The sequence below is a fragment of the Caloenas nicobarica genome, chromosome 3, assembly GCF_036013445.1.
Source record: "Caloenas nicobarica isolate bCalNic1 chromosome 3, bCalNic1.hap1, whole genome shotgun sequence".
In the NCBI taxonomy this organism is placed as follows: Eukaryota; Metazoa; Chordata; class Aves; order Columbiformes; family Columbidae; genus Caloenas; species Caloenas nicobarica.
The window spans coordinates 63283641-63311583 of NC_088247.1; the positions used below are offsets into that span (position 1 = coordinate 63283641).

General features: G+C 40.7%; 1 protein-coding gene across 1 annotated transcript; it reads right to left on the reverse strand.

The window, feature by feature from the left end:
* Positions 1-12823: 12823 nt before the first annotated feature.
* NMBR (neuromedin B receptor) lies at positions 12824-27094 on the reverse strand. Its single transcript, XM_065632267.1, has 3 exons — positions 26679-27094; positions 15565-15913; positions 12824-13225 (listed from the first exon to the last, which is right to left on the reverse strand). The coding sequence occupies exons 1-3, from the start codon at positions 27092-27094 to the stop codon at positions 12824-12826; spliced, it is 1167 nt and encodes a 388-aa protein (XP_065488339.1).
* Positions 27095-27943: the final 849 nt, after the last annotated feature.

Sequence of the window (27943 nt, forward strand, 5' to 3'; positions counted from 1 at the left end):
CTTGTGCAGTGTCTGATATAGCACTTTGTCAGAAAATATCTTTATTTTCACCTGACAGACTGACGGATTAATCATTTTTACTTTCTGCCTTTCAGTCAAATTATCATGTTGTGCTTGTTCATATAAATATCTTTCACATGAAATAAAAGTCACATTAATTTAATTAAATATAAAGGGGATTCTCTAGTAAAAATTTTCCATACACAGGACAGATCCTTTATAACTTGACCTTTCCAGATATCATTGCTGCATGAGTACTGTCAAGCAGTTCCTCGATTTAAAAGTAATGCCAGAGAGTTTGAATTGGGCAGTTCAGGTTCTTCTGCTCTTCAAAACCAGAAAATTTCTGGCATTAAGTATAAAATCTGAGGTTTTTTTCTCTACTTTTTGCTTAGATTCATACAGGACTGTCATTTTTCTTAATAGATTTAGAATTACTTCTTTCACATAAAATGTGATTTTTTAAAAAAATGTTGAGATTTATTGTATAATTTATTTTCTTGGAAAGTATTTCCATTTTTCAGGCAATCCTAGTGAAAACAGTTACTCAGGACACCTGAGTTTTCTTTTCAGTTGTTCTTTGTTGGTTTTGTGCTTCCACGGGAATTATAGAGGCTAAATGAGATGAATAAATGGATTTTTAACAGGCTTATTACAATGAACACTTGCCAACATATTCTCAGCTTGAAAAATAAAGCTCTTAAGATTTAATTTTGAGCAGCCTTTCTCCAAAAGTAAAATTTAATTAGAAACCAATTATACTGAAATTGAAGTAACTGCTGAGGTAGTGCAATGAATACTTGGTCCCATACGGTCTAATTTATAATCTATAAGCACTTTGAAGAATTACATTATTGTCCTCTCTATATTCTCATGCTTTTCCTCTTAATATCAATAAGAATTGTATGGCTGCTTTGCATATAGTTGAGAACATTTTGAAATAAAGTCATATAAGAATCTCTATTTTACAATATATTTGCTATGGGTTTACACTGCCAAGAATAAACGTGTATAAATTCATGTTAAATTTCAGGACCTTAAAGTTTCTGTTGGAAAGGTAAAGAGCAAAGTACGTGAATCCTTTAGAAACATCTGTGTCACCTCAATTCTTCAGTGCAGAAAACCCTTTCTAAAATATACAGCGTAAGTTTTCCTATTTTGTACCCGCTTACAGCAATGTGAGTCCAAAATAATATTTCTGAACTCATTATTTATAGTTATTCCAGACTTAAAATGAGATCTAACAAACATTTCTAAGCTATATGGTGATCCATAACAAAAAAGGTTTAAAAAATAAAATAAAATAAAATAAAATAAAATAAAATAAAATACCACCCAAAGATATTTTGCCTGACTATTTTCTTACAGAATCACAGAATCACAGTATCACAGAATGTTAGGGATTGGAAGGGACCTCGAAAGATCATCTAGTCCAATCCCCCTGCCAGAGCAGGAACACCTAGATGAGGTTACACAGGAAGGCGTCCAGGTGGGTTTTGAATGTCTCCAGAGAAGGAAAATCCACAGCCTCGCTGGGCAGCCTGTTCCAGTGTTCCGTCACCCTCACTGAGAAGAAGTTTCTTCTCAAATTTAAGTGGAACCTCTTGTGTTCCAGCTTGAACCCATTACCCCTTGTCTTACAGTTGGTTGTCACCGAGAAGAGCCTGGCTCCATCCTCGTGACACCCACCCTTTATATATTTATAAACATTGATGAGGTCACCCCTCAGTCTCCTCTTCTCCAAGCTAAAGAGACCCAGCTCCCTCAGCCTTTCCTCATAAGGGAGATGCTCCACTCCCTTCATCATCTTTGTGGCCCTGCACTGGACTCTCTCCAGCAGTTCCCTGTCCTTCTTGAACTGAGGGGCCCAGAACTGGACACAATATTCCAGATGAGGTCTCACCAGGGCAGAGTAGAGGGGGAGGAGAACCTCTCTCGACCTACTAACCACCCCCCTTCTAATACACCCCAGGATGCCATTGGCCTTCTTGGCCACAAGGGCACAGTGCTGGCTCATGGTCATCCTGCTGTCCACCAGGACCCCCACGTCCCTTTCCCCTACGCTGCTCTCTAATAGGTCATTCCCCAACCTATACTGGAACCTGGGGTTGTTCCTGCCCAGATGCAAGACTCTACATTTTCCCTTGTTATATTTCATTAAATTTTTCCCCGTCCAACTCTCCAGCCTGTCCAGATCTCGCTGGATGGCAGCACAGCCCTCTGGCGTGTCAGCCACTCCTCCCAGCTTGGTGTCATCAGCAAACTTGCTGATAGTGCACTCAATTCCCTCATCCAAGTCATTGATGAATATATTGAACAGTATTGGTCCCAGAACTGACCCTTGAGGCACTCCACTAGATACAGACCTCCAACCAGACTCCGCCCCATTGATCATGACTCTCTGGCTTCTCTCCTTCAGCCAGTTTGCGGTCTACCTCACTACCCGATCATCCAGTCCACACTTCCTCAGTTTTGCCGTGAGGATGCTGTGGGAGACGGTGTCAAATGCTTTGCTGAAGTCAAGGTAGACCACATCCACTGCTCTGCCATCGTCAATCCACCTTGTTACGTCTTCATAAAAGGCTATGAGGTTGGTCAAACACGACTTCCCCTTGGTGAAGCCATGTTGACTGTCCCTGATGACCCTCTTATCCTTGATATGTCTTAAGATGGCACCAAGGATAAGGTGTTCCATCACTTTCCCAGGGATGGAGGTGAGGCTGACCGGTCTATAGTTGCCCGGGTCCTCCTTCTTGCCCTTTTTGAAGACCGGAGTGACATTTGCTTTCCTCCAGTCCTCAGGCACCTCTCCCGTTTCCCAAGACTTGGCAAAGATGATGGAAAGTGGTCCAGCAATGACTTCAGCCAGCTCCTTCAGCACCCGCGGGTGCATCCCATCTGGACCCATGGATTTATGGATGTCCAGATTGCTTAACTGGTCCCTAACCCAGTCCTCATCAACTAAGACAAACTCCTCCATTGCCCTGCCTTCCTCTGGGGCCTCAAGGGTACGGGGCTCCTCAGGACAGCCTCCAGCAGAGTAGACAGAGACAAAGAAGGCATTCAGTAATTCTGCCTTCTCTGTATCTTCTGTCACCAGGGCACCCACCCCGTTCATCAGTGGGCCTACATTGCCTCTGGTGTTAGTTTTATCTGCCATGTATTTGAAGAAGCTCTTCCTGTTGTCCTTGACCCCTCTCGCCAGGTTTAACTCTAAGGAGGCCTTAGCTTTCCTAGTTGCCTCCCTACATCCTCTGACAACAGCCTTATATTCTTCCCAAGTGGCCAGCCCCTCCTTCCGTGATTTGTAAACCCTCCTCTTCCACTTGAGTTTGCCCAGCAGTTCCCTGTTTAACCACGCAGGTCTCCTGGCTCCCCTCCTTGACTTCCTGCGCGTCGGGATGCACTGATCTTGAGCTTGGCAGAAGCAGTCCCTGAATGTTAACCAACTATCTTGGGCCCCTTTACCTTCAAGCAGCCTTGCCCACGGGATTTCCTCCAGCAATTGTTTGAAAAGGCCAAAGTCGGCCCTGCTGAAGTCCAGGGTTGTAATTCTGCTCGGTATTCTGCTCCCACCACAGGAGATTCTGAACTCCACCATCTCATGGTCACTGCAACCAAGGCAGCCCCCCACCTTTACTGCTTCGACCAGACCCTCCTTGTTAGCGAGGACGAGATCCAGCAGCGCACCTCTCCTAGTCGGCTCCTCCACCATTTGCATCAGAAAGTTATCGTCAATGCACTGGAGGAACCTCCTGGACTGAGGCTGGCTGGCTGAGTAGTCCTTCCAGCAAACATCAGGGAAGTTAAAAACCCCCATAACAACCAGAGCCTGTGACTGTGAAGCCACGCTCAGCTGCCCATAGAAGGCCTCATCAACTTCCTCACCCTGATCTGGTGGCCTGTAATAGACTCCCACAACAGTGTCACCCCTGCCAGCCTGCCCCTTAATTCTCACCCACAGACTCTCAACTTGCTCCTCAACCGCACCTGGACAGTACTCTATACATTGTAGTTGCTCATTGTAGTTGCTCTCTCACATAAAGAGCAACTCCACCACCCTCCATCATTTTTCTCTCAGAGAATTCCTGACACTTTCAAAGGGCTTGTATTCAAGATTACTAGTTAATTACATGACCAGAACTTATAGCAGAAAACATCTTCATGCTCTCTCTATGTAACCGACAACATAAGGTACAAGGCAATGGAGAATCAACGAGGTAAAAAACAGTGAAGAAACAGTTGGTCTGCAGAAATGACCCTTCTTGACTCATGCTCTAAATAATTTTTTGTCAAATTTCACGTCAGAAGTAGCCGCAATTGCTTATCTTTTAATATCTATGGGGAAATTTTAATGATTAAATGGCAATTAGTTACTTAACATTTCCTACAAGATAATTTTGACATGGACTTAGGCTAGCTTGGTAAGTTCAAGCTATGTTCTCCAGAGATTATTTTGTATTTTTGTATTTTCAAAATTGTTTCTGTAAGATAGCAACCTATATTTTAAAAACAATTTTCTGTATGATCAATATGATGATCAGGTTTTGCAGGCTAGCCAAATGGTAGCAAGATACCAAGTCAGTGTACTAAATAAGTAGTTTTTAAAGTCCTAAAAAACCTTTTCTTTTTTTGCAATAGAAAGTTCCTCTCACTTTCTCTCACTTTCTTACACACAAGAGGCTGAAAAATATTCTTATTATATCTGTTTTCTCCAGTTACACAGTCTGATTGCAGATCCGACAATGCCATGGGAATTGCCAACAGTTCTGCTTGTTGGCAGCTAAATGTCACTGAGTGCTGATATTGAACATCACTATGTAACTTCTCAGATCACACTTGCATCCACAATCCAAGCACTGCCACAGAAAGCGAATGAGTGCTTCTGAAGAGGAGGCAGGACTCTATGATGTTCCACACAAACAATCATTGATCTGCAGCTTTCAGTGCTTGAATACACACTGTTGGAAGTTAGAAAACTCTATACCACTGTGCTCTTTTTTTTAATCCAATTCGGGCTGCTGCTCTCATTCTAAAATCTTCATGAAACATCTTCACGTCTTTGAAAAGGAGCTGAGAAGTTGGTTAACTTCTGAGCACGTACTTGCCCACTTGGGAATCTCACAGGGTGTGATCATCAGCACACTGGCCCTCCTGCACATAACGTGAAAGGAGCATTTCCTCTCCTCTGCACATCCTCTCTGTTCTCTGTTGCACTTGTGGGCAAAAGAGACAAACTGTGAATTTGCATCTGCTCAGGTTTTAATAATATTATTTGGAAATATGTCTTTATTAGTTGCTTTTCTGGTCAGGCGCTACTAAATCATGTCCAGGTATAAGCTGATTTGAAGCTTTGATGCTTAATTGAAACGTGTTCTTGAGCCTGTTGTTAGCATTGGCCAGTATTCTGGAAAATGCAGACTGACTTCTTGTGATACAAGCTGTTAGGGTGACCCAGCCACTTCGTTTCAATAAAAGCTAAACCCACGAAAACAATCTTGCTCTGTAAACATCACAGAGAACATTCAAGAAAATCATAGTAAAAGGTCATTATTTAAGGGGCAAAGCAAAGCTTTCCAACATTAGGAAATGCTGGGTTTACAGTGACTCTTGTTATCTTCAGCTCCTGCCCTGTGCAATGAATACAGAGAAGCCCTGTGGGACTGGAAGTGTTTGTGGTCCTAGAAGTAACAGCAAACTCTATGATGTCTCACTCAAAATCCAAGCGGGAGGCACCAGTGATTTTAGCTTTTCCTTCTTTGTCAAAGCTCAGGTCCAGCAGCTGAGCCAGGCTATTGGAGCAACCACGAATATAATGTTAAACTGAGGCGCCAGAGCCTGTATGGCTTCTGGGGGTGCAAAGGTAGTTTATATAATAGCGGTGTCATTCCTTCACTGAGTGGAGCACTGCTACAGTCCCTAGGTTTTCCTCCCTGAATCTGTAGGAAAGTGATAATGAAGAAACATGGCAAATACCTCTGTCTTTGTCTAGAGAGAAAATGAAAGCAGTGTCTAGACATGGGAGAAGCATTTGACTGAGGCTGTATACAGTAAAAGCTAAATTTGCTGTTGCTGGCATTCTCTCCTGTGTATACTACCACTGCTGCTGACAGCTTCATTCTCCACAGCTGAAGGATCAGATCAGGGAAGGTGCTGCAGACTCGCGAGCCCACCCAAAGATGTGTTGTGCTTTTCCGAAATGGATGTTCTGTTACAGAAATTAAGTAACTCTGCTCTTAGGCCAGCAAATCTGATGGGGGCTTGTCAGCACTTAGTTTCAGACATTGGGATGCTTCAAGATAAGGGTACTTTGTCATTTTAGAACTGGCAGTGCTTTTAGATCATATTGACTTTATTTCATTGTCTGGACATCACCCACCCTTTGCTCTAAGTATAACTCCAGTCTCTCACAACTCTCGAAATATCTTCAGTCCTAGGCTATGCACAACTTAAGGCTGGAATGCACTCCCCGGCTCAACCCAGGCAAAAGGCTGTGCACAGCTCTGCAGAGCGGCACAAAAAACGGTCAAGAGACAGTAAGTGCCACTGGACATAGGGGTGCTCTGACAACAACAGTCATGGCACTCAGGCAGGGGCTAGTTATCCAGGCCAGGTGCTGCAAAGAGTTTTGGCAACAGGAGACGAATCTTGGGATGTGCTTATAGGTTTCATGTAAGTCTCGGGTTTGCAGTGGGAGGACTGACAGTTGCAATGCACTCACCTTTTATGCCTAAAATATATATGGCATTTTTATCAGAAGTTCAGATGGACTGCAGTCAGCTGCATCAAGCACAGATAGCTTTCCAAAGGTGTTCACCTGTGGTGGAGCTGATTTCCCGTTGTGCATATATAGGGAGGAGACAAGCATGTACAGGATACATCTGAAAGACTTCCTTCTCATCCTTTCTGGTCCCCAGCTACTACGAGAAGCTGGCTGATACATGCCTTGGGTGTGAAATCAGAAGATGCTGAAAGAACTGACATGAGAAGGATCTTTTGTGACAGGCAGGTAAGTACTGCATGGTACAAATGGTGGAGGGTCTGTCTGCAATAGAGCAAGATCTTGCAAAATCGCTTATGTCAACAAGAACGTCTTATCTCAGATGCCGTGTAGTTGGGACCCTCCAGCTTTATGGGAGCTAAGGCAGAAAGCTGCAGCCCACACTCACACAGTAGGTGTGCTGGAGGTAGGTTTCTGGACATATGTGGGAAACACAGTCTGTAGGCACTGGGCAGCAGTAATACAGACTGGTTCATGGAGCAGCTCAGAATCAGGAAGGGTTAACAACAGGTATGCTATGGTACCATCACTCTTGGGAGAGAGACAGCGTTAATATCTTCTTGCATTAACTCAGTAGAAGTGTCTTTTCTGAATCAAACGTACACTTCAAGGTGCATCTGTAGTATACTGAGCCAATAATGACACAGAGCTTCTGAGTCACAAATTACTCCCCTTGTTTAAAGAATGAAGTGACAAAATCCCTCTCCTGATAAATATAAAACAGTTCACCAGATTAATTAAGCATGGCCAGGTGTTATACCTTTTCTGTTCAAAATCACTGCTATAGAAATTTACTAGCTGTATCATGTTGCAATACAAAATCCAAACTTCTTTAATTTACCTTATATGCTGACAATCCTAAACTATACCCTCTAAAAGAAAAATGAACATATTAATCTCCAGTATATTGCCATTTTCCGGTTGACTTGTATCAAAAGTCATTAATGGATGTTTGTTGAAAGCAAACACAATTATTTCACATTATTGCTAGTCACAAAGATAGCAGTAGTATTGAGAATCAGAAATAAGTCATAAACGATCAGAAGTCAAGGCAAGTTTTCAAAACCAAGTTAGACAATTGTCTAAATTAAATAGGAAATCAGAAGCAGACGTGGCTAAGCAATATACTTTTGGTGCTGAACTGACAGTTTAGCAGCTGCAAAATGTGTGGTAACATAAAGCATGGAGTCAAGTTCTTCATTCAGCCTTCCCTCTTCTCTCCACTGGACCAGGACCAGTCCCAAAAGTGTCTGAATGTACTTGTGAATTGTACTTTGTTCTGCCTTTGCTGTATATTTCCACAGCTTGAAATAAAAAACTTCTTTGGGAAGCTACAGTGCTTGAGCTACAGCATGTACATTTTCAGATGTCTTTCTCATCCAGATACCAAGGGATTAAAACTGCTATGTTTTAAACTGTTTGCCAAACTGCAGTCACATTGTCAATCTTTGAGCCAGCAAAGACCATTTGAAGACATATCTTTTTGGTCTATCCTTGTTCTCATTCTTCCTCCTCACATACCCCTTTCTGGCATGGTGGATGGGGCCCCACTAGCCTTACACAGGCAGGGGAATGAGAAGACTCATCATGGTACCAGAAAAAAGGAAGAAGCCAACAGTAAGTAACACCGAGCATCTGTGTAAAGTCCTGTGATATTGTTACAAATACTACAAACATGCAGGTGGATTTTCAAAGGCATTCCGTGATTTTGTGAGGTTGAGTTGTGATTTCATTGAAAGGCTGACTACTGTGCAACAGACTTTTATTTTAGAAATAAGTGAAGAAAGAAATGATACTAGAAATCAACACTGTAAATCTTCAACTTAACATCAATCTGTTTAAATTATGATAAAGCATTTTTCTCTTCTACTCCCAAATTGACTCTTCCTGTGCTTATATTTCTTTGAATCTGTTTCGACTGTTAAGAAAAATATCTATGGGGCAGGTGTGTTGTGAAAAGTAAAGACATTGTTCTGTACTGTAACAAAAGTGGCTTTGTTGAAGACAAATATCACCGTGTAACTCTAAATGAGGTACCCCAAGTACATTGAGAATTCAACCATACTGATACTTCAAGATTCAGCTTTGTAATGTTTCTATTACAGGCAGGATATGGTGATAAGATGCTATCAGACATTTTGTGCTAGTTCTAGTCTAGAAAAAAAAAGTTTTACACAGAGGAAGTAATTATCCCTTCTCTCATTTTTAAATACTGTGAGAAGGGATGGTAGTTTTCTCAATTGTTGCAAAAATATTATTGAAAGAAAGGAACTCAAAATTCAGGAGAGGAAGACAGAAAAGAACTGATGTTTCTAAAACAAAAAAGTTTCACAACAACAACAAAAATCAAGTGGCATTTTAACAATCATTTTAGCATAGACTTCAATGTAGTACATGAAAAGTTGTATTGATCTCATTTGCAGATTTCTTTGGTTTCTTTGACTAAAGAGCTAGAAGAATATACTTCATATAATGTGTTCTACAATCATCTTTTTAATTGTTAGCAAGCAGTGTTGTCTGGAAATAGCATCATACATCCAGATGTACTAGTATACAATGTGGATAAAAGCACAGTAACAGACACTTCCAAAATGTGCAGATTGGGTTAGCAATATGCTTAGTAAAGCTCCAGACAGATTAACTAATTCCCCCACACCACACTACAAGAATTTGAGAGAAGGCATATACAATTTAGGCTACTTACTCAAAATAGGCTTTGAACATTAGGCCTGGGAAATAAGTAACCAAAATTGTGCTGATTTCCTGACAAGGAGGAGTTACGGTCTATCTGGGAATACCTTCCCTACACAACAAAAAAATAACAGGCTATAGCTTGCAGTTCTCCAGAAGGCAGATTTAAGCTGTCCATACCACACATAGCAATTTAAGACACTGAGTCAAGAGTATAAATCAAACACAAGCATCAAATCTACTATAATTTAGATTATTATTTTTCTGGTAGGCTACCTGTGTCATCTGGTAATATTCACATCAGACAAATGCCTTCAGGAAGTAAAAAAACCCAATGGATTTAGAAGTTCTATGAAATGTTATGCTGTGTAGAGAGATTGCCAGAACCAGAAAAAAAAATGCAGAAATAAAAGGGAAACTTGATCTCAGTCAATGATCACTATTGAGAATTGAGAAAGGAAGGCTTTAAGCTTTCATGTTTTGTGTGTGTAAAATATCCATGAGTAAAAATTATTCAATGCTGATCAGAGCAGAGGAATCCAAAACTCTGACTGGCATCCTGGAAGAATTAGTGTAATAAAATTAAAGAGGGGTTCTGAGAACATGTGAACTCACGCAGAATTAAGGCATGGAAAGAGAGAAGAGGCAAAATGGAGCAAAAGGAGAATGAGGCAGTGCTAGGCAGTTATAGATGACAATTTCCTAAACTATTACAGGTAGATTTACAAGACCATGTCAATCTGCTCCTTTATATAACGACTTCCAAGGAGCCACTGAAGCCACAGGGCCTCTGAAGTCAGCTAGGGCAGGCAGTATGGAGCTGGTCCATACTGAACTTCATAAATTTTGTCATTTGGACGCTGTACACACCTTTAACTACATTACATACTATTGGTCCCACCCAAAACCAGCTGGTTTGACACGTAGATCTTCAATCTGTTAGTTTCTCTGTTGAGTGCTAAGAGCTGGGGATTTTTTTCAGGTAATTAGCTAAGATAATGTACAGATTACATCAATATATCTTCTTGTTGCTATAAAATTGGAGTAGGAGGATAACTAGCCTTGAAGATATATGAATTGGGGAAGAAATTTTGAACTTCAGCTGGTTCCACAGATTTACAACTAGAACTAAATTAACAGCAAGTGCATTAATAAGGACAAAAGGAACTATAAGCTGCTACACTGTATTAGCACTTGAGCTTTTGAAATTATAAGACTTGCAACCAATTTTGAAATCCAATCTAAATTGCTAGTGTACTTTTTACTGTTTATCTTGGAGAAGTCACTGCAGAAGCACAGGTTACACTGTTGTGATAGAGACAGATCTGTGCCGGAGCAGTTCCACCCAATTTAAAAGAAAAATCTATTTAAAATTACATTTGGCTCAAGAACTGGCCATAAAAAAAACTACTTCCACAAGATGCCATTGTCAGCCAGTACTGCCCTTCCTCCTAAGAAAGATATTATGAGAATCTCCTCTTTGGAGCTCACACCCAGAACAGACCCTGCCTCAACTAACCTCTCACCTGGCTTGGGGAATGGTTATTAGTCTGACAACACACAGCTATATAAGGGGGGAAGTCAGCTCCTACCCCATTAGCTCTTTCAGCAAGAGCTAGTGCAGCCCTGAGACAGATTAGTAATTTTCCTATGGGTAGCCTTACCTGAGTTTTTGCAGCAACAAGCTTGAGTCGTTATGCCTATTTGACTAGCTGTGTTAACATGTGGGCTGATTTTGAAAGAGAAAGAGAGTCAAAAGAAAAAAGGAGTCAAAAAAGAGGTGTTTAAAAGCTGAATTGCTTGCTTTCTTGTGGTCTGAAGGGTGGCTTTGCAAGCTTTGTATAAGGTATCCCCAGGAGAGGAACGTGAACGAAAGAGAGAGCAGCCCTCCTAGCAAATTTATTCTAGATAGGATGGTAATTGGTAACTACAGTTTCACCCACCATTCTCTGCTGTTTTAAGCCTAGATCTGCACTGACCGTGTACCTTGAAAATGTCCTCCGGGGAATACTGACAAAGATCTGTACACTGTCCATGGCGCTGGAATGGCTCACAAAAAATACTTGAAAATCCTTCTTTTAGGCAGCCTAATTAGGATTTTCAGAAGTGCACTGACTATTTATGCACAAAGGCCTCCAGGAAAAAAAAAAAAAGACATCTTTTAAAGCTGAGATTTTTCAACTGTACTTAGGTTTTGTAAACTGTGTATGCAAGAGGAGTAGATCTAGACAGCAAACAGCTGGTACTGAGCAATCAATGCCAGCTCCCCACATTTCATTACCTGGGGATTATTTCAGACTGGAGGTTGTCTGGTCCCATGGGTTGGGTTGGATGATCATTAGTGATCAGGGTATGTTAGATGTGTTCCTGCAGGGCAGCCTTCAGTTTGATTTTGTCTACTAGTCACCTGGGTCCTGCACTCTGAGACTGCTCAGAGCTGTGGGAAGCCTTGCTGCAGACCCACTTTGAAAAAGCCACTCAGAACTTTACCTCTTTTAATGTTCAGCTGTCACATTACTCTTAGTGTCCTTCTTAGCTGTGTAATGATATCAGCAAGTTGTAGCAAATATAAAGCATGTAAACACTCTAAACCAATGATGTTGCAGACTTAACAAATCAGAAATGAGCTTTCAGACACTGAGCTCTAGAAAACGTACACGTTGCACAACAACATTTTTCTTTTGACATGATAATCATGAAAGGAATATCATTTTAGCAGATAAACTTCTAATCTCAACAGCAAACAGAACCCCCAAAAAGTAAAATTCCGAGAATGTCTGTATGTCTGCCAAAGTGAAAAAGCAAGCCAGATTTAAATGAGATGAAGATGTGGCACTGGATACCTGATTTTTTTTTTTTAATCTGAAACTAGAATCTATGCATTGCAATGGCTCCTTAGTTGGTTCAAAATATGCCTACCAGTCTTAACGAGCAATGCTTGTACACACAGCACAGTTAAAAACATGCAAAATCTATTAGAGTAAGACATGAGTCTGGATCAATATTCAGTTAAAAATACATATTTTTCAGATCAGAAAAATCTGTACTTTTCAAAGCAATGTTAGACCAGCTACACTAATATTTACTATTTTCTTTTCTCATATGTTACACATATATTAGCATATCCTTTATAGTACAATATGAAGCCAATCAGTTTCATTTTCTCAATAAACCGTACTCTTCACTTCTATCTAAAAGACTAAGTGTAAAATAACTTCAGATTGGCTAGACTTTAACAGATCTTCTGTGCTGAGGACTCACATGGTCTAAGCATGAGAGAGCCAAAAGTGAGTTACAAACTGCAAAGAAAAGTTCAAATTCATTCCACAGTCAAAAATCACACCTATTAAATTATAATGACATTTCTTGTTTCAAGTTGTGCCCATTCAGTTGTGTCGTGCTAGTCACGGTGTTTCTGATATTGCTTTTCAGGGAAGTCATTTGAATGGCAGAAGAGTTGCGCAAGTAGCTGGCAGATCTCTCTTGCTGAGCTTCCCTCCTGCAACAAAGCTGGTTGTTGAAATATCTTCTAAAACTCTCACTGAGAAAATACAGCGCAAATGGGTTGACACAGGAGTTGCAGAAACTTAGCACTCGGGCCACTAAGGTAGCAACCATATGTCCTGTTGATGGATCAATCTCATTGTAATTAAAAGACCGGTACATGTATAGCACGTGGTTAGGAAACCAGCAGACAGCAAAGAAGGCAACAAAAACTAGAACTATTTTTGCCAGACGTTTCCGAGTTTCCATCTAAAAAGAAAAAGAGAACTCAAATGAACAACAGCAAGTAGAATTATTCCATGTAACAGACTTAATTAAAACATGTAGCATTTTGCTTTATATTCACTTTAACAATTACCATACGTAAGGGCAGTAAAAAGACCTCTTTCGGCAGCTGAATCACTTTTTCTATCTCATTTACTTTCCACTTTCGGTTTACTTTCAGTGACAGACCCTAGCTGTTTGCAGTCACAGAAGGTTGTTCTTTCTATATGCCATACACAGCAAGAGTGATTCATGACCCAAGCAACCATTGGCTTTTAGCCTGAAAGTAGGAACCAAACTATACTATGAAACATAACCTTTTCTGATGAGATCTCAGTGCTTGGCTTGAAGCGTAGCTTCCATTAGAAAGCTATTTAGAAACCATTGGCTTTGAAAGGTAGAGACTCTGTGAGTGAAATGGAGAGATATGCTAGGGTGTTAGCTATACAATGATATTTACATTCCATTGTTTTGCCTGAAAAGCCTCAACTTGCACCTCTGTCCTAGGCAAACCACCAAAACTGCATTGCACAGTCTAAAGCTTCTTAATTCCAGGATAAGGTGAAAGGTTGAGTTAATCTTCAATAATGACATGAAAGTAATGTACCTTAATTGCAGTGCTGAAGTATAATTGGATTACAATGTAGACACTGAGAGCCGTTGAAAGGTTGACAGGAAAGGAGCCTACACAGTGGTTCCAAACTGAGAGAGGGAGGGCAACTGCCCAGGTAGAATGTAACAAAGGGAGGCAGAAACTTCCTACATACTCCTCCCAAAAGATTTATTACACACATCAGGTACGAAAGTTTTGCAGAGGCAGGAAAGTTTTCTGGCTTTACTCAATTTTCTATCAGATTTAACCTGAAAAATTCAAGGGAATTTATTCTAACAGGGTCTCAATATCTGTGAAATAAATCTAAAGTAGTTTTCCTGGCTTCACCTAAACCAAAACCAGTGGGGAATTCACAAAAGATGGGAAAACTCTATCACTCCAATTTGGTAGGATTTGCAGTCAGAGAGATTGCAAAGGCAGACTAAAAGGTACAGAGTTATAGGCTGAATATTACACGTCTGTGCTATGGCCTAAAGAAACATGAGTTGATAACAATAGTCTGAATTTACATTCTCTTGCTGGGACATATGTAAGTACACCGGAATTTTCTATTCTTCTGAGCCTCCTAGATTAACATTCTACTTAGGTAAAATGAAAAAATATGTTCTTACTTTGAAAATAACATGTGGGTTTAGAAATGTGATACAAATTAAATGCTTTTTCCATCCTGAAGGTTCAGCCAAAAGGCTCTCTATATTTCACAGGAAAATAAAATAATACATGAAGGGCTAATATGTATGCATTTTTGACAAGAAACAGGCTAGAATAGAAAGGAAATGCTGATCAAAAGGACATGAGGGAAAGTGGTCTTTCTTTTTAAAAGACTACATACGTGTTATATATACAAAGATACTTCAGTGAGTGTAAAGGTATTTTCTAAAATATTAGCAGAGAAAACCCAAACTGTTTTAATGGGCATCAGTATTTTTCTCTGTCAATAACAACACTTTTGTAAAGTGGCTGAGGCACTTTCACTGCAAAAGCTATTGTTTGTGTATAGAAATGTTCCTGCTAAGGAACAGCCTTTTGCAATCTTATTGCTTCCTGTGCCTTGCTGGGAAGCTGACTTTGTCCAGCCTATACCTAGAGTTTTACAGCATCTATAATAGAAAGGGTATTAGAAAAGTGTGAGTTCAGGATTGTATCCAAGAAAGAACTACTGAGAAAGTCAAAAAATAACCAGTTCATGCTCTGTGTTCATATTTACAGCACTCTGTGGTCTGAGAAGAACGTTAGATCCCCCTAAGAAACATTTTCCCTACCTATGTCAGCTTTTTAATTTCCAAGCACAAATAAAACAAGGAGAGGAAAACAAAAAAAAAAAAAAAAGGTCCACGTAAGATTTCTTCCCAAAATGGCTGCCTATGGAGATAGGTGAAGCCAGCGGCATTAGCTACAAAAACACTGTTCCTCAGTAAGAACACAAGTAATAGTTACACTAACAACTCTTATTCTTATTGGGAGTATGAAGTGATGACATTGAATTTATATTTTTCTTTGTTTATTATCCTTTACCTACTGGGCTTAATACTGAGTAATTGTGAAAACAAGAAGATTTTACAGATAATCCTTGGCTTAGTTCATGCATGTAGAAACTGAAATAATCCTCTGCAAAATCCAACAATTTGGATGTTATAGTTCCTGCACTTTCATTTATGAGTGTATACAGCACACAAATCTTTCATTGGGATGTAAAAAGCAAATTGCTTACCTGCTTTTTGGAATGCTCGCTGTATTCTCCAGGGATGTTGTGAGCACTTTTTATTAAACTCTTTGCAATATGATAGTAGTAGATACTAATAATGGCAAGAGGGATAAGGAAATACACAAGGAAAATCAGCACAGAATGGATCTTCGGGTGCATATCATCTGTCATGGGGTATGGTATGCATGCTGTGAAAGTAGCATTATTCGTGTCATTGATGTGGGCCAGTTCAGAGAACACCACTTCAGGAACTGCTAGGAGCATGGAGACTACCCAGATGGCAATGGCTTTAACGTAGGTCCATAGCACTGCACTGGAGGTCTGGATATCCATGGGATTTACAATTGCTTTGTACCTATAATTGATTAAAAAATCAGATGCAAATTAAAAGGTATCTTTTCAAATTCAACATGTGATTCATGAGGCCACGTCATAGATTTGATTAAAATAATGTCATATTTTGTTCTTATTTGACATGTCAATGGGTTTGTAATCTCTCTTAATTTTGCATTCTCTAAATCTTCAGCTTCACCTGCAGATATATATCCGCCAGAAGTGGCAAAAGGAGTCCTGGATACAACCTGTGGCTGCAGGTGCCCATTATGTGCCATCCTGGTGAAAGCAGCCATGATTCCGCTCTTTCTTTCCCCAAGCCCTCCCAGCAAATCCACAAATGCACATCCTACCTCCATACTTCCACCTCACTTTCACTCCAGCACATGCACACTAGAGTTTGTTTCCTTCCTCAGCTCCCACAGCCCAGGATCCCCTTGTGCCCACCACCATGGCTTTCCCACTCTCGGGCTCCACCAGCCCCTTAGGAGCACATGGCAATAATCAGCATTAACCACCTCTTGCCAGACCAGCAACAACCACTGCAGTGGTGGCTCTTGCCTTTCCAGCCCAGCACCTTTCTGCACACAGATATGCTGTCCCAACTGTAACACCTGGAATACACATATCTTCATAAAGTCAGGCAGGAACAACTCCCAACAGCCTGTGCAGAAGTATTAAACTCTTATTATAAATAAAGTAAACATTTCCACAATAATAGTTGGCAGCTGCCGCCCTATACCGTGTTTTGGGAAACTGTCTCGTAATATATGATTACATATAGACTTTTGTGGAATTGATAATTTCATAACCATTACAATGAAAAGAGGAAGAATTGCAGAGAATGGAAATACCATACTAGAGCAAAGGAAAATAAATGGACAGAAGTAGAGTCTGGTCAGGACTTCTTTCATCAAAAAAAAAAAAAAAAATCGTCGCAGAAAGTGAAATTTTCCACAAGAAAAGGTCAGTTTTGAAAGCCAAACATAATTTGAGAAAAATATTTCAAGGACACTTTAATGTTTTGAGTCAATTTTTAATATATTTTGAAAGCTTTTTTTTTTTCAATATGGAGGTAACTTATGTTTTAATGTTTTTATTAAAAAGTGAAAATTAAACAAAACATTTCCACTTGTCTAAGCTGTGATAATTTGGAAGGTTGCTTTTTCTCATGTTCTTTTTTTTTGCTCAATTTTTTGTTTCTAGTTTCGATTTGATTTGGGACGGGTGGGGTTTTTTCTGAAATTGAAGAAGGTTTGAGAACTGGAAAAATTCTTTTTCTTTAATTTCTAAAGAAAGTTTAACAGGAAGAAGGGAAACAGGAGAGATTCACATTCCATGTGCATAACTTTATTCATCTTAAGTTCTTTCTAGTCAGTGGACATGTACTTTGAAAGAGTGATTCAGATTATAGGTGTGTTAAAGCCCTCTCTGAGGTGCTTATTTTTCTCTGTTAGTGATACAATGAGCTTAGAGTGAGAAGAAATGTCACTTAGGCATCTCTACTTGGTGATAAAACTCTTTATCCATCCATGTAGATACATATACATGCATATAGAAATCGAAATATTTGTGGGTATGAACAGGTGTCTAAATACGTGCCAAGGATTAGGTTATGGCTAATATAATGTAGTTGCTGAAGGGAATGCTGAGAAATGGAGTTGAGATCCCAAATACCCTTTATGGCTGATTTGCAGGTCCTGACAGGTACTTTATAACCCCTCGACACCTTGAGCAGATCTTTGAGGAACTGCAGATTAAAGCTATACTCTCATGCAGCAGCTGTGAGTTTGCTGGCAACCAACAGTGCAGTTGGCTATGCCATGAAAATGTCTGAAGCACATCACTGTCTTTGTACCCTAGCAAATTTTTTCTTCAGAGAATATTTGAGTCAAAACGTGTCTTGGACTCTCTCAGGATGGTGATAAATTGTCTTATCACTAAACAATTAAAAATAATGGCTATTTATGTTCATATCCTCTCTGAATTCAGAGAGATGTTTTTTACTGTGTCTTCACCCATATCACAGAGTAGAAAATAAAACTCAGTAAACCATCTCTGTTAATTTATGTTTACCATTTCTTCTAACACACAATGAGAAAGTCCCTGGACACCAAGGTGTGAAGAAATCCTTCAACTGCCATAGGAAAGACAGAAGCTTCTGCACAAAGCATGAATGCTCCCCAGCACAAACTGTGCCCTTATTATTCTATAATTTGCTTCCTATTGCTATCTGCCTTGATTGCATTACGTAAACACAGACCATCTATTTCATTTCATTTCATTCAACTGAAGTGACGTCAAGTCCTTACGTATGCTCATTTCTTTAAAACTACATTGCTGGGGAAGAGCTGGCTTGGGTACTCTGTGGGGAAAGAGGGAACAACTTTGGATAAAAATCATGTTTTGTACTACAGATATTTTTTCACCCTCTCTTTTCCCATTGCATTGTTTCAAACTGTTTTGACCACAGCCTTACGAACCAAGACAATGACCGTGTCACAATTAATTGTTTTAGCAGCATTTGATCTGGTTAATATCTAAATGAGAGACATTTTCAGAAGCCTTTACATTAGCAGAAGATGTGGCATATATTTGTGCCTTGGCATATATTGCTGTTTCAGCAAACGGCATGCTTTCCCCTGAGCTATGACTGATTCCAAGTTGGAAGGCATTGGAGCAGAGTGCCATTTTTCACAAAAACAGCTGGGTTCAGCCCAAAAAAGTCTTGTTTAATCCTATCAAAATTCTACTTGCTACTTCAGCTGACTACAAGATGGCATTCTTCTTCCTAGGACTCAGCCCTGCACTGTCAATGGGAAGGAAAAGGCACTAAGTGCTTTACAAAATCTGTCATCTTGTTTACATCTTTGAAAAGATATCGAGTAGAAAGAGACAGGTTACAGATAAAACCAAATGTAAGCTGAGTGAAATTAGAAGTGTTCCCAAAATGAACACCCAGCCTCTTCCTTTGTATAAAACCAATGTAAGGCTAAAACGTAGCACCAACCATTCAGATTACAAAGTGCATATTTTCTATCAATAAAACAATACTGGTACATCAGAGTAAGGGTGCAAATTATTTAGTCAAATTAGTAAGCAAAATCCATCTTTTCCTTTACTTCACTGATGAAAAAGAAAAAAAAGAAAATTATAGGTTGCCATGAAGTTCAGGAAGTAATTATAAATATGCATTTGGTTTTAATTAAAAGTCTTCATGCAAATTCTGTCTTCTACATCCTCTATCATTATCACTGCTGACAAAGGCACCCCAGATCAGGAAATACTTTTATAATAAGTTTCCTTTCTTTGGAGGTGTGGTTTCTGCCAACAGACACAATCACAAACTTGCCCATTCTGCAGATATTGGTTTTGTTTGTATAGCATATTTTCATTATAAAGCAGTCTCCTCCTCCTACACAACTCAAAAAAATGACAAAAAAAAGAATATCCTCTTCCTTCAGAGTTATAACATGTTCCTGACTTCTAAACTCCAGTATAGCTTATCTGCTTCTCCACACCTTTGTTTTCAAAGGCCTTCATAAAAGTATTTCTCAGCTCCCCATTAGAATGGAAAGCTCTGTTCCTGTCTCTGCTGCATCCACAAAGCTGCTCCTCTCCCATGCACTTGACTTCAAAAGAAGCTGCCCCATGATCAGTCCTTAGCTGTCCCTCCATTGCAGCACTACCTCTTTTTCTAGAGTACTTTGTTGTGATGACCTTCAAAAACAAATTAAAAAGAAAAAAACGAAACAACTAGATAATACGTAGGCAGCCACTGGACAATTATTACAGCCTACCATTCTAAGCAGAATCACCTCAATATTTCCTTGTCCTTTTGTTTCTGTATCATCTGTTGTCTCAAAAGCCCTTCAGGTCAAAGACTTTCTTCTTGTTCCTGTTCATATAGCACCTACCACAAATAGGACCCTAATTTATCACCTGGTTTATCACAATATAAATAAATAACTACAATAATAAAGAGGTTCCACTTAAATATGAGAGGAAACTTCTTCACAGTGAGAGTGACAGAACACTGGAACAGGCTGCCCAGGGAGGTTGTGGAGTCTCCTTCTCTGGAGACATTCAAACCCGCCTGGACGCCTTCCTGTGTAACCTCATCTGGGTGTTCCTGCTCTGGCAGGGGGATTGGACTAGATGATCTTTCGAAGTTCCTTCCAATCCCTAATATTCTGTGATTCTGTGATTCTGTGTCATGAACCAAGCAGAGACCTAATTCAGGCAGGGTCAATCCGTGCTACTTTAAATTGCATTTTAATCCTGGATCTGGAGGAGTTGGTATCATTTGCTTTACCATAAAGCTTCTGTTTTGAGTGATGTTGCTGTGTCATAGTACTGCGTTTCCTGCAAACTAGAGTCATTTATTAAAATCATTTATATGTTTGCATTTTATTGCATCATTATATGAAGATTTCAAATATAAAAAGATAGAGTTTAGCCTAACAATACAAAATGATATAAATATATCTGAATAGGAAACATGGCTGTATGGTCAATATTTGTTCAAAATACTACTAATGTGTCCAGGTGTTGTCCACTCCACTAAAGTAGAATGAGATTTTGGGTGGGGTCAAATCCCTTTTCCTTGTATGGGCAGATCTTTTGACTCAGCTCCAGTTGCATCATGAAGAGGAGAACAATTTATCTAGCAGAGAACAATGTGGAATCATTCAGTGTCCACTGTTGTGGGAACATCTTTCACAACACACAAGCAGCCTGAGTTTCACATTTATTCTATTTTATTCTTACGAATTCTTGCAATTTAAAGTAGATTTTTTTTGGTAGTTAGTCCTAATGTTTTTGTTCTATGCAAGAATTGCATTTACCAGGAATGAGCATCTCAGAGGTCTGATAGCTGAATGTAATAAACACTATTTGAAATGAAGACTAGCAGACCATATGTAAGCACAACTAAAATGAATGTCAATGGCATGTGGTCTGTTTCTCAAGGGGAAAATGCTAAGATTTTCCTAAATGGAAAAAATGTTCTGCTCCATAGAAATATGCTCTGTTGAGCCAAAAACAATCAATAATGCTTCAACAAAAAAAGTCTGATGATGATTTCTCCACCTGGAAGAGAATTAAAACATAAGTTTTCCAGAATGTTTTTGGTTTGTTTTTTTAGTTTTTTGGTTGTTGTGGTTTGGGGTTTGTTGTTGTTGTTGTTGTTGTTAGTTTTTTGGTTTGGTTTGGTTTTTCTTTTCGGTTGGTTGGGTAGGGTTGTTTGTTTCTTTTTGGTTTTGTTTTTTGTGTATGTGTGTGTTTTGGTTTTGGTTTTAGCATGAAATATATTACCTGTCCTGTCCACCCAGTGCTTCAGAAGAGAAATTTTCTCTTTCCTTTTAATTTTTTTTTCTCTTGCTACTTCTTTCTCTTGCCATTCTCCTCACATGAGCTAACTGTATGTCTTACAAGCCCATACAACCCTTGCAATGCTAGCTTACTGCCTGCACTCTGTCTTTTAGATCTACTTGTCTAAGTCCATATACTTATAACTGCACTAGTTAAAAGTACCATCAGTAATTTCTTCAGTTCTGTTGCCGAGAGGAGTAATAGTAAATGATTTCACTGGCTGTTATTCAGAAAAGTTCATATATGTCAGTATTCCCATTAGATCTATATTTAAGTTTGATAATTCCAAGTCACTGAGGAGCCAAATCTAACAAAAACATCTGCTACATGTATATTAGCAAACTAAACAGCACAAGAGCCTATTCTTCAGCCTGGAGGCCAGACAGCATTGGCTGGACACCTATAACCATTCTATTAAACTCTCTAATCTCTCAATACAAGACTACCACATCCAAATAAACCAGGTAGTTTATACTTCTGTTTGTAATGGCCCCTGTAATAAGAAATTAGGTTTTTAGAGGTCTCCAATCATTATATTTCAGCCTGGATCAGCACTTAACATAACAAAAGAAGAAGCTTTAAATAAATTCTGAAGAGTAAAAAGAACTTTTTATTAAGGGTGATTTTATTAATGCAAAATCCTAAAGTAGTTACTAGGGCATCTTTTCACACTTCTGAATGTCTTCAAACCATTTCCTGAGTCCCTCAAAAAAGTAAGAGATAGTAGACATGCAAACTGAGCCAGAATGGGTTTTCTTGTCAGTTTCAGTCAGAAGTCAGCACATCATAGATTTAAAATTGCACAAAATGTTTCTGAGTCTTTTTACACTTTAAAAAATACAGACTGCAATCTTCCAAACTTAAAGCAAATAAATAAAGAAATAAAACAAACAAACAAGGATCAAATAGTTTAGCTATGCAAATCTATAGAATACATTTTAAGCATCTGAGTCAGGCACTGTATTTAGTTATTTAAGTATGAATTTACATTTTCAAACTCCTTTGTTATTAAGATACAGGAAAGGAGTCACAGCACTAATGAAAAATAACTCAGTTACCTGGTTAATCAAGTACTTGCCTGATCAAAGGTGTCTTTCTGTCATACTTTTTGGGAAGAACACAAAGAAGATTTTATTTCAATTGCAGTAGGGTGAGTTGCTCCACTGTTCAGCTTCACTGTCTTCATTAGAGTGCAGCAGGACTGCATTTGAGCTAACACATTTAAACTCTTCATTAAAAAGAAAATTCAATCTAGAAAAAGTAGTAGAATTAAATTTAATCCTATTTTTACAGATCATATTAAAAATGAGGCATAAATGAGAGTCAAAGAGAAAAGGAAAGCTTATGTCGGACAAATCTAGAGCTGTTTTGAGTGGCTGCTATTTATTCCCTCAAAGTCCGTTCACCCCAGGTCTCTTGGCATTTTGTGGGTACAATTGCTTTTCATCAGCATACACAATAACGCAGTGATGGCCAGAGGTGCACACTGTAGCATTCCTTCTTAATCCACTGGCCCCTGAGCTTTTCCAGCCACCTCTCTGCACCAAGGTTTATGTGTCATCCAGACTCCTAACTCTGAAAAGCACCTTGGAAACACGTTTCCGTTCTTGTACTCCACTTCCTTACCCTAGATTCCTTCTCAGGCACAAAGCAGCGACATCTCTCACCCTGAGAAGAGAGTGAGGAGCCCCATGGGCCTAGTTTGCATTCTGAGTAAAATGCATGGCCCACCATGAATGTAAATTGAAAAAATGCTCCCTGGAGCAGTGAAGAAGTTCATAGATGGTTCAGGTCAGGCATAGTTCAAGTCAGGTTCATCCCTGGTTGCTGTCCTTTCTGCAGTAAGGACACGCTGGCACACATTTTCTTTATGTGTGCCATGCTGTAGTCCCTCTGGCTACACTTCTCAACTCTTTATTTTTACCCTCATTATCCAAGACCACAGCAAGTCCTGGGACTTTCTAATCAACATCCATTAGCCCTGGCCAAAACTGCAGTCCACGGCCTCTGGAGAAGTAAGCTCAACAGGGGACCCATTTTTAATTCCTTGTCCCACTACATCTCTAGGAAGTGCACCACTGGCTGTGATGCGCCAGCCCTGTGGGCACTTTCAGGATGTGCTGAGTGCTACTGGTGGTGTTCTGCTCTGTGGCCTCCTTAGTTCTCTATAATTTTTTTGTACATTTTTGTCCCCCAGCAAGAGGAGTAGTGGCCTTGAGGGACAGGGGTGCTGTCCCTGCATATCTCCCATGCAGCAATGGGAGGAGACATCTGGCTCAGCAGCACTGTTCCAGTGCTGCATTCTGTACTCCAGAAGAGATAGAGATCTCACCCTCCCCTGATGACAACACACTGCACAACCAGTGCCACCACTGCATCATCTCTGCTGACACCATCCCCACCAGTGCCACTGGCCTCCCACCACTATCTGCCCCAAAATGTGTGGGGCTGCAGCAGGGCACCACTGCTCACCCACAGCAGCAAGACTCACAGGAGCTCAAGGGTGTGAAGGGCTGTTTGGTGGGACCAACTGCTGTTCCTAGGATGTTGATGGGCAACCTTGGGCAGATCTGCTGTGTTTTGCCAGTTTCAATCTCCAAGTATTTTCTGGGAAAGTCTGAGAAGCACTGTTACAAGTTACATATCACGTTTGTAAAAAAAAAAAAAAAAACAAACACAAAAAAAACCCCACTTCAGCACTAGATAAGGAAGCTTCTGAAAGAAGGTGCATGTTTGTCACACTGAAAGTACTAGTGATGTTGAATTGAATTTCTGTGACATACATTTTGTCATGCAAAATAAAGAAAATTTAGAAAATAAATATATGCAATGAATACTACTTTTTCTTCCTTATAGCTTCAGTTTGTAAGTGACAATCATTCAGAGTTCATTGCTTCTGTAGCAGTTATTGTTAAATGTACCACATATATGTAATTTGCCATGCGGAATTTCCACATAAAAAATAAGTGCTCATTATACTGCGGAAACCAAGACAACCTCCCTTATCCTAATTCACATAGGCACACTGTAAAGGACTCTAAATATTTATAGATTCATTCCTTAGTGTCATTAGTGTCTGGAGTTCTATACACTCTGTGGTAATAGGGAGTAAAAAGCAAGAAAAGCTTTAATGATCATATACTAAAACATAATATCAGCACCACCTGTGAAAGAAGGAGTCACATTGTATACCAGACCAAATACATACCAGATTATAATGGAGCTTTTTTAGCAATGTCACTGCTTCCAAACTGCTAACATCCTATGTGAGATTTGCCTATCTGGAGCTAACACTGTCCCAAGCCAGGGGTCACCTCCTCAGCACCTCTTAGATGCAGGATGCTGCCACCACTCCTGAGCTTCCGACATAATTACCTATAGCTGATCTAGTCAAGATGACACATGTTAGGATCTGGCTATGAATTAGTGTGACAAAAATGTCTCCACACCAGTGCCTCCCCTTTATTTCAACACAAGTGTCATACAAAAACGTAGACCTGAGTCCAGCCCATACTCCACTGAGAGTCCAGCCAACTTCACTCAGAGATGACTTGGCCACTAGGAGATAAGACACTGGTCTCTGAAGTCAGTGGCTGCTCTTCTGACTGAAAAATAAGTGGGTTTTGTTCTCGGTCACTGAAAATGTAGCTACAGAGGATAAAGAAACAGAGTTGTTAAATCTTGAGTATAACCTTTTCTGATATTCATCTATATTGTGGACTCAAAAATCCTAGAGGAATGTATTTTTTATGAGTTTATATGGTCACAGCACACCATCTGTAGTTAATGCATTCAGTGTAAATGGATTCAGCATTATTACCTCTGTAATCTTTCCTGATGTTAAAAGGACATAAAATTATATAGAAAAAGCAAACAATGGATGGTCCAAAGCTATAGAAAAAGTAAATGAATCCTTAAACATTAAATCACCAGCATTCTCTCACATTATATTTCACTACAGATACTACCTCCTCTGCAAACAACTTCTTCCCTTTTCAAATAAGATACTGTAATTATACTTTTAAACACAGGAAATAGAGCAGAAATAAAACCGGAAGGTTTGCTTGGCCCTCTAAGGACAGTTTTTTACATACTCTTTGACTGAGGTAATCAGGGAGTTAGAGGTGTTCACTCCTAATCAGGGGGTTACAGGAGTTTGCTTTAAAGTATGTTTTTTAAGCTTTTCTTCAAAAATAGAATCCCTTTGCATATGTTACAAAGTGTTTACACACAACTAATTTAGGTCTTGATTCAAACACCACTGAAATTGATGGCCACCGAAGACTACTCTCAGGTGGAATCAAATGATTTACTGAACTGGTTAAAAAGAAAAAAAAAAAAGAAGCAAAAACCTGTTATACTCCATACAAAAAGAGATTTAAAGTTTTAAAGAAACATTATTGTAAGGGTGAAGACACATTACTAAACTCAAGCCTTTACATCATGCACCAGTGTAATGCACTTGTTTGACTTAAAATCCAAACAAAAGAAAATGGGGTATTTCCTATGGAGAAGCAAGTAAACATTTTCATTTCTGGCTGGGAAAAAAAGGGGAAAAGTGTCTAGATAATGGAGGAAAGATAATTTCATTTAATTTAAGGTTGCCAATTACACTGCCAGATTTTGTCTTTCAGAGCCTGGAGCACAGTCCAATAGCCACCCAGTTGCTATAAATCCCTTAAGTATCTATTTATGTTAACCGGAAGGAAAAGCTTGGGGTCCAGCTCTTTGTTTCTTCCTAATTTGACAAGTGCTAGAGATGGCAGTGTTACTTTCTAGTTTGTTTTGAGTAATTTTCTTCTTTTTTTTTCTTTTCTATAAGTTCAGAAGAAGCCGAAATGAATACTTAGAACAAAAAGTTTAAGATTGATAATTACAGCAGAAGAGTATGGCACCTTCAAATTCCCAGAGGCTGAACAAGTTCTGGCAGTCACCTCTAGTAACCTGCTCTTCTACTAGAGCACAAACACACACACACACACAGAGTTTCTCAGCAGAAAGAATCAAATCTATTAAAAATACCTCTGTGCTTGACTTGGTTTAAGTTACTCACTGCCTGTTGACATATCACTGTGTTTTGTCATGGATTGTATTTAGGGTCTAAAATCTTCCTCTAATGAATAGGATTTCAATACATGAGCTGTTACAGAACCATCTCAGAGGTGCAGGAGACAGTCCTTGCATCTGGTATCCTGGAAGTTGGAGGCCCATCTCCAGAAACCTTTTAACTTAAGTTAGTACCAACCAGACTTGCCATCAGTCAGTGAGAGACGGAGAAGCACCTTACAAGTTGGAATGAGGGGATTGCAAACCTGGTATACCTTACCAGAGGGGTGCTTCATCTTTCATGCCAGCTCTGGCTAGCTTTAGCCCAAGCTGCAGAGAGCTGAGATGGGGCAGCCCAGCTTTCCTACCTGTCGGCACTGAGGGCGGTGAGGGTGAAGACAGAGACACCAACAGAAGTGAGCTGGATAGCAGGGATGAGTTTGCAGCCCACCTCCCCAAAGAGCCACTCCTCGGAGAAATACCGTGAGGCATCCACAGGCACACAGGTCACTAGCAACAGCAGATCGCCGGCAGCAAGGCTGGAGATGAAGATGTTTGGCACGCTCCTCATGGCACTGTTGGAGATGAAGATCTTCATGAGGGTGATGTTACCCAGCAAGCCCACAGTGATGATGAGCAGGTAAAGTGAAGGGATCACGCAGCGGATGATGAACATGGCCGTGACCCGTGCTGGGGACAGCAGGGCTGTGTCTGGCACCAGCGGGGCACTCCCATTCTCCCCGAGGGGCACTGCTGTGAGTTCGGGAGCCAGCTCTCCCTCCATCCTCCAGCTTCAGGCAGATCGGGGTTCTCCCGTGCGAAGTGCAACGGGAACCACTGGAAAGCTTCACCTCCCTGCAAGTCAACCAACTTTCTCCCTCCTGCCTTTCTTCCTTCCCCTTTTTCTCTGCCGAGTTTTCTCCCCTCAGAAAAGCAGAGGAAGCGCTGTCCGCCTGTGCAGTGGCGGAGGGTGGGGGAATAAAAAATCCCGCGCCGCTCCCTTTTAGCTCTTCGGACAAGCCCGCTCCCGGGGGGAGGGAGGGCGAGATCCTGCGCCTCGGGGGCAGCAACTGCCATGAGGACCGCAGCCTGCCCTCGCCCCCGGCAGCGTCCTCGGGGCGCCGCCGCCGCCGCGGAGCCGCGGTCCGGCCGTCTCTCCGCGCCCGCGGGGGCCGCAGCGGACTCCCGGCGAGAACCGCGGGCCGGGTCGGCGCTGCCGCGGAGCCGCCGGCGCTGTCCAGCGGCGCCGGTGCTGCTCGCCCCGCGGCCGCGGGCGGAGCCGGACCCGGGGGTGAGGCGCAGACCAAGCCCGCGGCTTGCTCCGCAGCCCCGATTTATACCTGGTGCTGGGAGGAGCCGCCCCGCCTCTCCTCCTGCAAGCGCTTGTGCTCTCGCCCCAACCCCCGAGACGCGAGGAGGATCTTGCGCGGAGGGGAAACGCGGAACGCAGCCCCAGGAGGCGCTGCCCGGCAAACCGGGGAGCTGTCCGCCACGTCGAGCGGAAGGCGGGATCGCCTGCGGAAAGCCCGTCGTCCAGTATCTTAACCGGGTGAAACCACGGCGCTTTGAAATGCAGGGTGACAGGGAGCGAGGCACTTGGAGATCAGGGGATTTTATTTCTGTTATCCAGTTA